We start from the raw sequence: 11,074 nt of genomic DNA on the forward strand, positions 1-11,074 counted from the left end.
CACACACACACACACAATTAAATAACACTATTTCTGGAAACCTAATAAGAAAAAAACCTATCAACATAATTGCACAACAACCTTTGAGCATCCAATCATATCTCATTACCTTGTTTTAAAAATGTTTGCAATAAAATTCTATTAAGGCACTTACTTCTGGTATAAACTGTAATTCTCTTCAGACTTTATTGGTCTAAGTCCACCGATAAAACTTACCATGTTTTTGAATATACAGTATGTTACTGTTCAAAACTTGAACAGTAGTTGTGATACATACAAATTTTCAATCTTTGAAAGAAGTCTAATATGCTGATTTGGTGCTCAAGTCTTATTATTATAAATGAAAACAGTTATGCTGCTTATTATTATTTGTGGAAACCGGATACATTTTTCAGGATTCTTTGATGAATAAAATACTCAGAAGTACAGCATTTAATATATATATATATAGGTCCTTTTCTATGCCATTAAAGTTAAATAAATGAACATAAACATAGGAGCCTGATTAAAAAAAAGCTAATTTTAGAAGAAATTTTCAGATGGCACTTAGAGGCTTTTGCATTTGAACTCTTCATATATATATATATATTTATATTTATATTTATATATAATGGTTATGTAGTAATAACTCAGCTTTATAGTATATATCTGATACCATCAATGATCCGTGGCATGTTGCTAATACTTTGTTGTAAGGCTTATGAAGGACGGTAAAGTCTCTCACCAGTAAGGTCGAGGGCAGGCGATCCTCTGTGAGGTGACTTTGCAGATGAGAAGACAGTTACATGGACACCTCACATACTTCTTTCCTGCTGGAGCATTCTTTATGGGCTAGATAAAACAGGAAGTGAGGTCACAGTCTGAACTTTCTCTTGAATTTCAGTTTTCAGCACCTCGCTAAAATCGAACACAAAATTATTACACGTCTGATAAATGGAATCTTAAATAAATGTGCTTGTTAACTCACTGTAGCTTCATTGCAGACACCGCATTTGACCACATGCTGGTGGATTTTGCCCTCCACGCTAATAAGCGACTGACACACTCTGCAGCTGATGACAGAAGCACTGCCACTCTCCGGAGAACCCAGCGGGGAATACGGTGGAGGAGCCTCTCCCAGCATTGACACGGGAGGAGCTGATGGGAACGCTGGGAAATCTGGGATGGAGAGAGAACAGGAGAGAGGATGTAAGCAGGTGGCAGAGAGAGAAAGTGAGGGAAAAAAGAAAAGGATGACCATACTGCCTTTCCAATATTATTAACCCTCTATTGCATGCATTATCAAATCAATGTTTAAAAAAAATGGACATAAAATGGACCTCATTACTAATAATATTATTAAAATAAATATTTGTATGTCGCCTGTGACAATGAAAATAAAATAAATATTTTATTTATTTCAATATTTGCATTAAATCAGAGGGACACATTTTTTTCTCGCAATTAAAAGTCAAAATTGTTAGATGAAAATGTACAATTATTATTTTTTCTTTTTTATTTCATGGCAGAAACAAGCTTCCATACAAACAGATAAGAACAGTGCTATTAAACCTTTTTTTTTTTTTTTACACAACATTAGTGTAATACGCTAACAGATTTATGCTATCATCTGACAGAAATGGCCTCCAAACATTACAAAAATATTATGCAAATATAAACATAAAAAAATTATATAAAAAATCAACATAAATAAATGGTTTATTCAACATCATCCCTTCATTACTAATCATATTAACTTTTAAACTAATTCAGTTAGTTTTATTGCCATCTTATATGCATTGAGCAAAATGAAGAAAATTAATATGTTAACCAGAGCAATATTGTGTAGATAATTAAGCAGTCAACATTTTTACAAGTAGTCAACAGCTTTAACTTGAACATTAGCTCAAGCTGGGTCAGAGTAAATATTACTTAAACTAATAAAGTGATGACCTTCAGTCATGTGATTCAGGTGTACCGTCTATCTGCCACTAATCTATTTGTAGTGTGCTCTGGATCTGCAGATTACAGATTACGGCAAGTAAAATCACATGATCAAGATATGCACAGACATACTGTGCTCTAAATAAATCAAAATAAAAGTTATAAATAAATAACGGGATTCTAAATAGTGCTCTGCCAACCTAGAAAGCAAGTGAGTGTGGGCATCACAGGCGCGTTCGAACGCTCCAATCTTACTAAATCGAATCCGCCTACGATGCCCAAAAATGCAGTGTAGGTAGAAAGCTCAAAGGGCTTTCTGTCAGTCCCGATCAGGTTTGACTCACTCTGTGGTTTGCTCGGAGGTCGATGGGTCTCATCTCCCGGTGACAGCCCGTTCATTCCATCGCGACTGTCCAATAGCAAAGGTGATCGCTCACCGTCAGCCATGCCGTAAACGAGCGCAAATCCGAAACAAAATCCCGCTGTGGATGTAGCGTTTGCTGCTGGTAAATGTTGTTACGGAGAGCAAAAGTGATGCGTGAAAGTGAAGCTCCAGGAAGCGTCACATGATCACATGATTTTTGCTACCAGGAAGTCGACAACAAAAATAACAACACAAGCACGTGACCACGGAATGGTCCAGTAAGCGACGAGCTCTTCAGGATGAAAAATTAATATGATCCCTTTTTAATTAGCTCTCATTCATTTAGGTGTGCTGTGCTTCGAGTGAAATATTAATGTTCACAACTCCCTATACACGCCTTTCTAAAAGCTGCCCGTATTAGAGAATGTCATACATTATGAGCAAACTAAATTTTTTATTCTATAATAAATATAACGCGATGTGTTATTACAATAGGTTAATTTTTTTTAATAAGAGATCAATTATTAAAAATATACAGTAAATAAAAAGTACTACCTTAAAAAAGTACTACAAAATAAAAAGTACAACCTTAACCCATATATATATATATATACACACATATATATACATATACACACATATATATACATATACACACATATATATACATATACACACATATATATACATACACACACATATATATATGGGTGGCGGGGCTAGTTATATATACATATACATATATATATATATACATATATATACATATACACAAACATATTGTAGATTTCTTGAATAATAAAACACAACAATCTATATTTAACACTACTGGTTTATTTCCACTCAAACTTGTAATTTTCAAGCGAAAAAGACAGAATATGAAAAGATGTCTTTTACTTCACATAAGTCAGAGCAGCATTTAGACACAAAAAAATCCAGATAAATTACAATAAATATCAATGTAAACATTATCAGTATACATGTTCATCTGTTATGTGCACACATCCCTCAAGCTGTCCACAAAACAGCAAAAACATTAACATATCAAACAAAACTAAAACAAGCACTTCAACAAAAGTAGCCCAGTACCCTGAAAATGCAATACTTTTGTCAGAAATTAAAATGATAAAATATGCATTTACAATCCTTGTAAAATGGAGTACAGTCCATGTGCTTAAACACACACAATAAAAACAATGAATGTGTCCTATTGCACTTACCTGAAATAAAGTCAACACAGCTGACCTTGTGAGTGTGTGCTCACATCTCGGTGTGTGCCAATCAATGGGTAAGTAACAAAATGTATGCTGGTTACTAGTATACTAGTAAATGTATACTATAAAATCCACTAATACTCAGAGTTAATATTAAATTTAAAAATCTAAATCAATGTCCTGGGTTAGCTGTATGAAGAGAAATCATTTAGATGAACAGAGAAAGGAAAAAGATCAAGGTTTGTAGAAGTATCTTGTAAAGTGACGTGACGTGACCAAATATGGTGTCGCATACTCGGAAGTATCTTGTAACAGAATATCGTTACAAGTAGGGCTGGGTGTCTTGTCATTCGTTACCAAATTTCGATACCTAAGGGGTTAATCTCATCAAAGTCAGTGAGCCAATAAGCATGCAGCATACTTTATGTGCCTACATCAGTGATTGGCTCTGGCGAGGCATCAAGGAAAACACGTTACATGACCATTCATACACACTGTAGCATCATGCTACATAAGACAATTTATAAAATGTATACTATGCTTTTACTCAAAACTCACTTTAAACCACCATCAAGTATTTTTTAATAACTTCCGATTGCGATCTAATGAAGGTTTTGGTCATATGTGGCAGAAATATTTTATTTGTAGCCTTTTATATCAAGCTAATCGCCTCACCTGCTTAGCATTTTTCATGTAAAAATCACACTGTATTGTTATAAAAATCTAATGCAAATCACATACAAATCATATACTGTCGTAATCGCATATCGAAGTCAAGGTATCAGTATTGATAATGTTTGAACGATACCCAGCCCTAGTTACAAGACTGTGTGAGAAACAGTACGCAGAAGTCAGTATACAAAAACTCTCACACAGCAGCCCTTTTCCTTCATCATAGCTGAAATGTGCAACTTAGTAACGTAATATTCAGTGTTCTAAACACGATGCGATACTGATGAAACGTTCAAATGAACTGATGAAAAACTGGTTAGTGTTACACATCGTAATCAGGAAGTGCTGAATAACTGATGCCGCCAACAGGAGGAGGGGAGGAATGGAGCGGGAACAACCAACATATTATAGAACCTGTAAATATAAGAGAAATACAAGCAGACATAAAAATGATCATTCTATACTTTCATTACATTCTACATCATTCTGTTCAATTATCATTCTATATATTTTTTATCAAATAAATCCAGCCTTGACAAATATGAGACTCTGAAAAACATTTACAAAAATACACATTTTTGTTTTGTTTTAAATAACATAAAACATTATTTCTCAATTTGTAACAGTGACAGTGATACAATTCTAACAAGCTTGCAGGATAAAAACAGATGCTGTAAATAGTTAAACTCACCACGTCCAAAAACCTCCCTCAGCAAAGCCATTTTTGGCTTTCTTGTGTGTGTAATGTGTGTCGGGTGGGTGTTGTTGGGTTTGTCTTTCATTAGTCTGTTCCTCGTCTGTTCAATGGGCGTCTCATCTGTTATGATGGACACCAGCTTGGGACAAAACAACAGACACAGAAGATGACAGATCAACACATGCACAAAACATTTACATTTAAACAATTACATGAATAAAATTGACATAAATTAAGATTTTCCTAAAGAAAATATTAGTGTTTAGAAAGCCGAAAGAAGTTTTAGACAAGCTTAAGATATACTTTAGTTTAAAAAGAGCCACTCTGCACTAATCATGTCATTCATTCTATCACTCGGTCAACAGTGCAATGAGAATCAACACACAACACAACATTATCATTGCAATTTAAAGGTGGCTAAAGATGTTTAATAAAGAAAAATCACAATTCAGAATTCAAATAAAAAAGTAAAATAGACTTCCACTGCTGAATATTCCTACATTTCCTTAAAAAGTATTGTGCTAAGAAAAAAATGATTTAAAACGAATCTGTTACCAACATTCTTCAAACTATCTTCTTTTGTGTTCCACACAGGTGAGAAGGTGAGAAGAAGGTAAGTTTCATTTTGGGTGAATGATCCCTGTTTGTCTTATTACTTTTAATGAAGATGATTATGTGCTGAGCATCGACAACTTAATTTCAGTTTCATTTGCGGCAGTTTGCACGTCGGCTTGCTGAAGAGATACTCAGCTTCTCATCTGTGGCGATGTGTGCTGCATTAGCGCTATCATATCTGGCTATGACATGTCATATAGCCTATAACACGTTCTCACACATTTTGGGAGGAGCAAAATTTACATATGTGGTTTCAACAACCAGATGCATTTACACTTGTCCAGTTTCGTCTGGAATGCGTCCCAGACCACCTCCTGAAGTGGTTTGAGCGATCAGATTCAAATCTGTCTCGAAAGCATTTCGGAGGGCATTTACACCTGGTCTTTTCACAATCGGATAGCTATCCGATCAGAGAAAACGCATGAAGTGACCAGGTGGAAACAGGCCCACTGTTACAATGAATGTAAGTACAATACTGTGACTGTGTGAAAAAGTTTTTTAAACTTAGACTATAATGTTAACATGGTTCAAAATTAGAAGCTATATAATGTTGAAGCATACCTGATCATAAAATATCACCAAGACAAAAACTCCAAAAAGTATTGACTCCACCAGCAGAATGATATAATGTGCCCTGTGGAACAAATGGCCAAGAACAGTGTTATATTTTAGACTAACATATACAGTACCTCAGAAGGTATTTGTGACTTACACAATGAGATGTTTGCTGGGAGCTTCTTCTTCTTCATCTCCATCTCCCTCTATTTCACTCCTTATTCTCCACACCCATGCTGACACCACCAGCGCCATGGAATACAAGCTGGCCATGCCTACAGAGATACACAGAAACAACATGGCATTAGAGGAGAGAAATGGAAAATAATAAAAAATATAACAATACCACATAGTAGGGCTGCACGATAAATTGAAATGGAATCGAAATCGCGATTCGACAGAAGCTGCGATTGTCATGCGTATCTTTCAGTGAAGCACGGTTCTGTGATCAGCAGTAAATCTCCATCCAAAGGCCAGAGGGCGCTCTCGCGCGGAAACTCCAAATACGCCTCGCAGAAGAAACCCAGGAAATGCCTATAGCGGTAGCTGGATAAACAGAAGATTCAACTGCTTTCATTGATTCAACGTGACTAATAAACAGACGATTATGACAATATATGGTTTATCGGAGTTATTATGATTATAATTTTCATTAAAATAAAGTATATTTTTAATGCAATGACTTTATCACTGCTTAGAATACTATGAAATATGTTGCATGTCTTATTCTGTGTAAGAAGCCACATCATCTCACAGAAGGATTTATTTCAAACACTCGACTGACGTTATGAAGTGAGTTGGGAGTAAAAACATGTTATTAAATGTGGTATTTTCACATGCTTTCAGACGGAGCAGCATTTACTTCACAGAGCCGTAGTTCACTGAGAAGCTATGCAAACAGCTGTCATTATCGCGAACGATTTCATAATCGCACAATAAAATCATCTGCGATTTTTTTGCGTAACTTGTCAGTTAACTACGGCTCTGTGTAATAAATACTGCTCCATCTGAAAGCACGTGATGATGATTTACTGCTGATTACAGAACCGGCATTACTAACAAAATGCGCATGACAAACGCATTCGATTAATCGTGCAGTCCTACCACAGTGTATGTACTTCTGCCCTAACATTTGCATCCAACATAGCATTTTTTTATTTTTGCAATTTAAAATAGAATATGTGAGTATTTGTTTAAGACGTTCTTAAAGGGAAATGAAAATTCTGCCATCATTTCATGTCGTTCCAAAACTTGTAACTGTTTTGGGTCCCATTGACTTTCATAGTAAGGATAAAAATACAATGGAAGTCAATGGGACCCTGAAACTGTCTGGTTACCAATATTCTTCAAAATATCATCCTTCATGTTACACAGGAGAAAAAAAGTCATACAGGTTTGGAATGACATGAGGAAGAGTAAATGATGACAGAATAATGATTTTTGGATGAACTATCCTTTTAAAACTCACCTGTGTAGAAGAGGAACTGAATGAAGTATTTCTGATTGAGCTCTCCAACACAGTTATTGATCCTATAAAAGAGCAAACGCATATGCAAATGCATTCATCAGAAACAATGAAAAAACACTGACGCTACATTATATACAAATATACATTATATACTTTATAGCACAAGTATATAGTAAACGCTTATTCTACTTTAAAAACACCCAGTCACTACAAAATCGAAAATACAAGACACATGAATATACATTTAATTTAATGGCATTGGCCACTAGAGAACGATGAGAGACTGACCACGGGCAGTGATGGTCCATTCTCCTGATGCAGCGCTGACAAACTCTGCAGTGATGGGCACGAGGAGGCCGATACGTCTCACAGCGACTGCACACTGTCCAGCCCTCACAGCCCTGATGAGAACAATACAAATATTAAAGACACGTCATAGAGCAAATGCACTGAGAAATAAGATCCAATAGAATACACACACTATGTGAAAAAGCTTAAAAGACCACTATTAAATCAATATAACAACTACATCATAAACAGAAAAGTAAAAATAGAAAATAACATTTGCAAAATAGTTGATACATCTACACAACATGAATACAACTTCAATACCATTACAGGAGCAGACAGATCAGCAACACTCACTCTGTCATTTAGACGGTTGGACTGGGACCTCAAGTCAGAGAAATCAATGTCTGTCTCAGATAGAGGAACCATACCTGTAATGATAAATGGTTAAAGTTTACATTGATAGCCTTTCTTAACCCTGTAAAGCCTGACATATGAAATAATAGTCAGAAAAATCGTATTAAATGGAACAGTTTATTGAACCTTTAGACAAAACATTTAAAAAATCTAAAAATATGAATATGCGTGTTATGTTTTGTATCATATTTATTACATCAGGAGGAAATTATGGTCCATATAGTATGATATAGTGAGAATATGGAACTCATACTCGAGGAAGAAAAAACATTTATACTTTTATTTAGAGGCCCAAACTGAGCATAAATATACAATTGAGTTAAGATGTTATTTATAGGACCATAAAGTAAGATGAAATTCTGTTTTTATTGTGGGGGCAACACATATAATGCAATGCAATAGAACGTTCCTCAAAAGCCTGCTGTATTATATTTGATACTTGCATTTTAATATGATTTATACAACCTGATTGATTGTGTGGATAATCAAGTAAACCTAAGTTGCTTCATGTTCATTTTGAAATACTACTTACAATATAAAAGTATTCTTACATTTACTTTATAAAAACCACTAAAGACGTTGCAAAAAGATGTCTATCATGACCTGAAAGTGGACATTTTAACAATTATACTAAAAAGCCTTTTACCTCTTTAAAAAAAAGTCTAAAATGTCAAACAGAAGACAGAAGGCATGTAGTAGACTGTGTACAACATATTTTTTAGCCAAGTTTTGATCATGTTGATAATTTAGAACACTTGGAAATTCATGCATCAAATATAATACAGTAGACTTCTTGGCCTTAAAACACAGTCTACAATAAATGAAACACAGAGAAAATGAGTTTGATCCATTAAATAAGAGCACTCACCAGGATCAGAGAACACTGCTTTTGAATGGCAAGCCAGCAATAGCAATAGAATAATATTAAACACAGATCCATGGAGAGTGCACCATACACTAAACAGAGAGAAAATAGACAGCACATGTTGAAATATTCATAACTATTATATTTAGAATTTAAAAAAAAAATGACAAGAGGTATAGAATAAAACAGTATAGTATAAGGCACGATGGCTTGTTGATTTCAGGTGAGATAACCTGAAACTTAAACCATATACTGTAACAGACTGAAAGTGTAGTAAACACACGTTGAATGATGCGCTACCGCAGTCTGACAACGACGTTAATACTAGTTGCAAGACGTCCAAACGCACTGTAAACACATTTCGCGATAAAGCACGCCAGAACGCTAATAACATTTGGCACGCACACCGTTTTGAACGGCTGTTGCTATGGGTGATTCTAAAAGAAACTATCATAAAGCGATGATCTCATGAGCAGCGGATGTTACGTGAACCAAACGCTGGCTCTTTAGAGCTTCGTTCACACGGTACTCACCTTCCAGAATACGCGGGGATCAGGACATACTGAATCACAACATAGTCGGCGTAAAAGACGCTGCAATAAGTTAAAATGAGACAAATAAAGCCGCACGGGTCTCGCCGACAGCGAAACGCAGCCATCTTTCCATCTGCGGTCTTCCCGGTGATGACGTCATAAAGGGACGAGCGTTACGTAGCTCGTGTTGTCCGTCAACCGCATTCATTAGTCCTGACCACCTGTGATTATGTGTGTATTTTTGTCTGGTGTCTGCTTATACATATCATACCTGCAAACTCACAAGGGGTCAAAAAGGTGACATAGTTCAGGACCCTTGTAGGGGAGTCTGTGGGCATCCCCCCCAGAATAATTTTTTTGAGAATTTAACATGTAAATGAAGCGATCTGGTGCACTGACAACAAAATAAAGGAAAAAGACAACATATGCCTCAAGTAAAAAAAAAGCACATTTATACCACAAACTTTATGGACAGTGCAACGCTGTTGTCATTGGTGTTCATACTTCTCTTTGTGAGCAGTGGAGTAATTTATTTTTGCAAATTTTAATGTTCACATTAGAGTGCGCATACTATCAACATACTCCACCTTTTCACTGCAGAGGAAACAGAAGCTGCATCTGAAGTGGCATTAGATGTATTTACACAGACTGTTTAATGAAGTTGAGGTGCCATAAATTCATTTACACCACAATTTCAAATGCATAAATAATTTTATAAGTTTTAAATATTTGTGAACATACAAGTTAAAAACGTTGGGAAAAATGCAATACTTTTAAATATGAAAAAAAACAAACCACCAGTAGATGAGGGTAAATGAGGGTAAATTTTAATGAGCGAGTCATTAGTCATTCATTCAAATGGCTGATTCATTCAAAAACGAGGCAAGTGACTACAGTCTTTATGAATGGGTTACTGAATCATTGACTCACTTGATTCATTCAAAAACGTGGATTCATTCAGTATCGAAACCGCTGTGTTGCTCGGACAGAGACACAAAACAGTTCTGCTGTGGCTTTGATTGAAACTTCGTCAGCGAACTTGAGCAAAAACAGTCAATACTGTATCACAAATTGCGAACTTTGTGTCTGTTTAACTCACAATGAAGAACTTCCACGCTGACGACATGTTTACATGCGGATGTGAGCATAAGTGTTCCGTCAAAACCATAGACTGCAAAAAAAAAACATGGACAGTGTCCGTGACGTCACCCGTAGGTTTCTAAAGAGCGTTTTTGAAGCTCAAAGTAGGCGGATCCGGCCGTCGCCATCTTGGCAGCGCGTCACTCCCGGATAATCGAAAATGGGAAAAGAGGCGGGAGCTGGTTGCTGAAACCACGCCCACCTAGCTCGACGGCGGTGACAGCAGCAGCAATCCACCTGTCACTCAAGTGGCCACGCCCGTAATTATGCAGAACTTTAAGGCTTAATATAATTTAAACGGATGAGTTATAAAAACAATATTC

At 35.8% G+C, this 11,074-nt stretch overlaps 2 protein-coding genes across 3 annotated transcripts in view; both read right to left on the reverse strand.

The window, feature by feature from the left end:
• Positions 1-2,501, reverse strand: part of LOC107665981 (type I phosphatidylinositol 4,5-bisphosphate 4-phosphatase-B) — a 4,650-nt gene extending 2,149 nt beyond the window's left edge. The window contains exons 1-3 of the mRNA XM_016457074.1: positions 2,268-2,501; positions 968-1,158; positions 725-831 (exon numbers count right to left, since the gene is read on the reverse strand). Coding sequence (XP_016312560.1) covers positions 725-831; positions 968-1,158; positions 2,268-2,370 — 401 coding nt within the window. The 5' untranslated portion in view covers positions 2,371-2,501. The remainder of the gene's footprint in view (positions 1-724; positions 832-967; positions 1,159-2,267) is intronic.
• Positions 2,502-4,097: 1,596 nt separating this feature from the next.
• On the reverse strand, positions 4,098-9,743 carry LOC107665980 (palmitoyltransferase ZDHHC3-like). 2 transcript variants are annotated; one of them, XM_016457073.1, is made up of 9 exons: positions 9,612-9,743; positions 9,082-9,170; positions 8,154-8,227; positions 7,797-7,909; positions 7,509-7,570; positions 6,198-6,315; positions 6,047-6,119; positions 4,865-5,009; positions 4,098-4,587 (listed from the first exon to the last, which is right to left on the reverse strand). In XM_016457073.1, exons 1-9 carry the CDS (start codon positions 9,734-9,736, stop codon positions 4,496-4,498), a joined length of 891 nt encoding a protein of 296 aa, XP_016312559.1. In that variant the 5' UTR covers positions 9,737-9,743; the 3' UTR covers positions 4,098-4,495. The 2 variants fall into 2 exon arrangements, with proteins under 2 accessions (XP_016312559.1, XP_016312558.1); XM_016457072.1 differs by having other exon boundaries at positions 8,121-8,227.
• Between the last annotated feature and the right edge of the window lie 1,331 nt (positions 9,744-11,074).

The sequence above is a fragment of the Sinocyclocheilus anshuiensis genome, unplaced genomic scaffold, assembly GCF_001515605.1.
Source record: "Sinocyclocheilus anshuiensis isolate Anshui unplaced genomic scaffold, SAMN03320099.WGS_v1.1 scaffold775, whole genome shotgun sequence".
NCBI classification, from domain to species: domain Eukaryota; kingdom Metazoa; phylum Chordata; class Actinopteri; order Cypriniformes; family Cyprinidae; genus Sinocyclocheilus; species Sinocyclocheilus anshuiensis.

What these genes read in the sequence shown, in the direction of transcription:
- LOC107665980 (XM_016457072.1), bottom strand. Translation starts at nt 9,736, where the DNA reads ATGGCTGCGTTTCGCTGTCGGCGAGACCCGTGCGGCTTTATTTGTCTC. An exon ending in ATGGACCATCACTGCCCGTG is followed by an intron (nt 7,571 to 7,796) that starts GTCAGTCTCTCA and finishes GCTCTTTTATAG; the next exon opens with GATCAATAACTGTGTTGGAG. An exon ending in CCCAGCAAACATCTCATTGT is followed by an intron (nt 6,120 to 6,197) that starts GTAAGTCACAAA and finishes TTTGTTCCACAG; the next exon opens with GGCACATTATATCATTCTGC.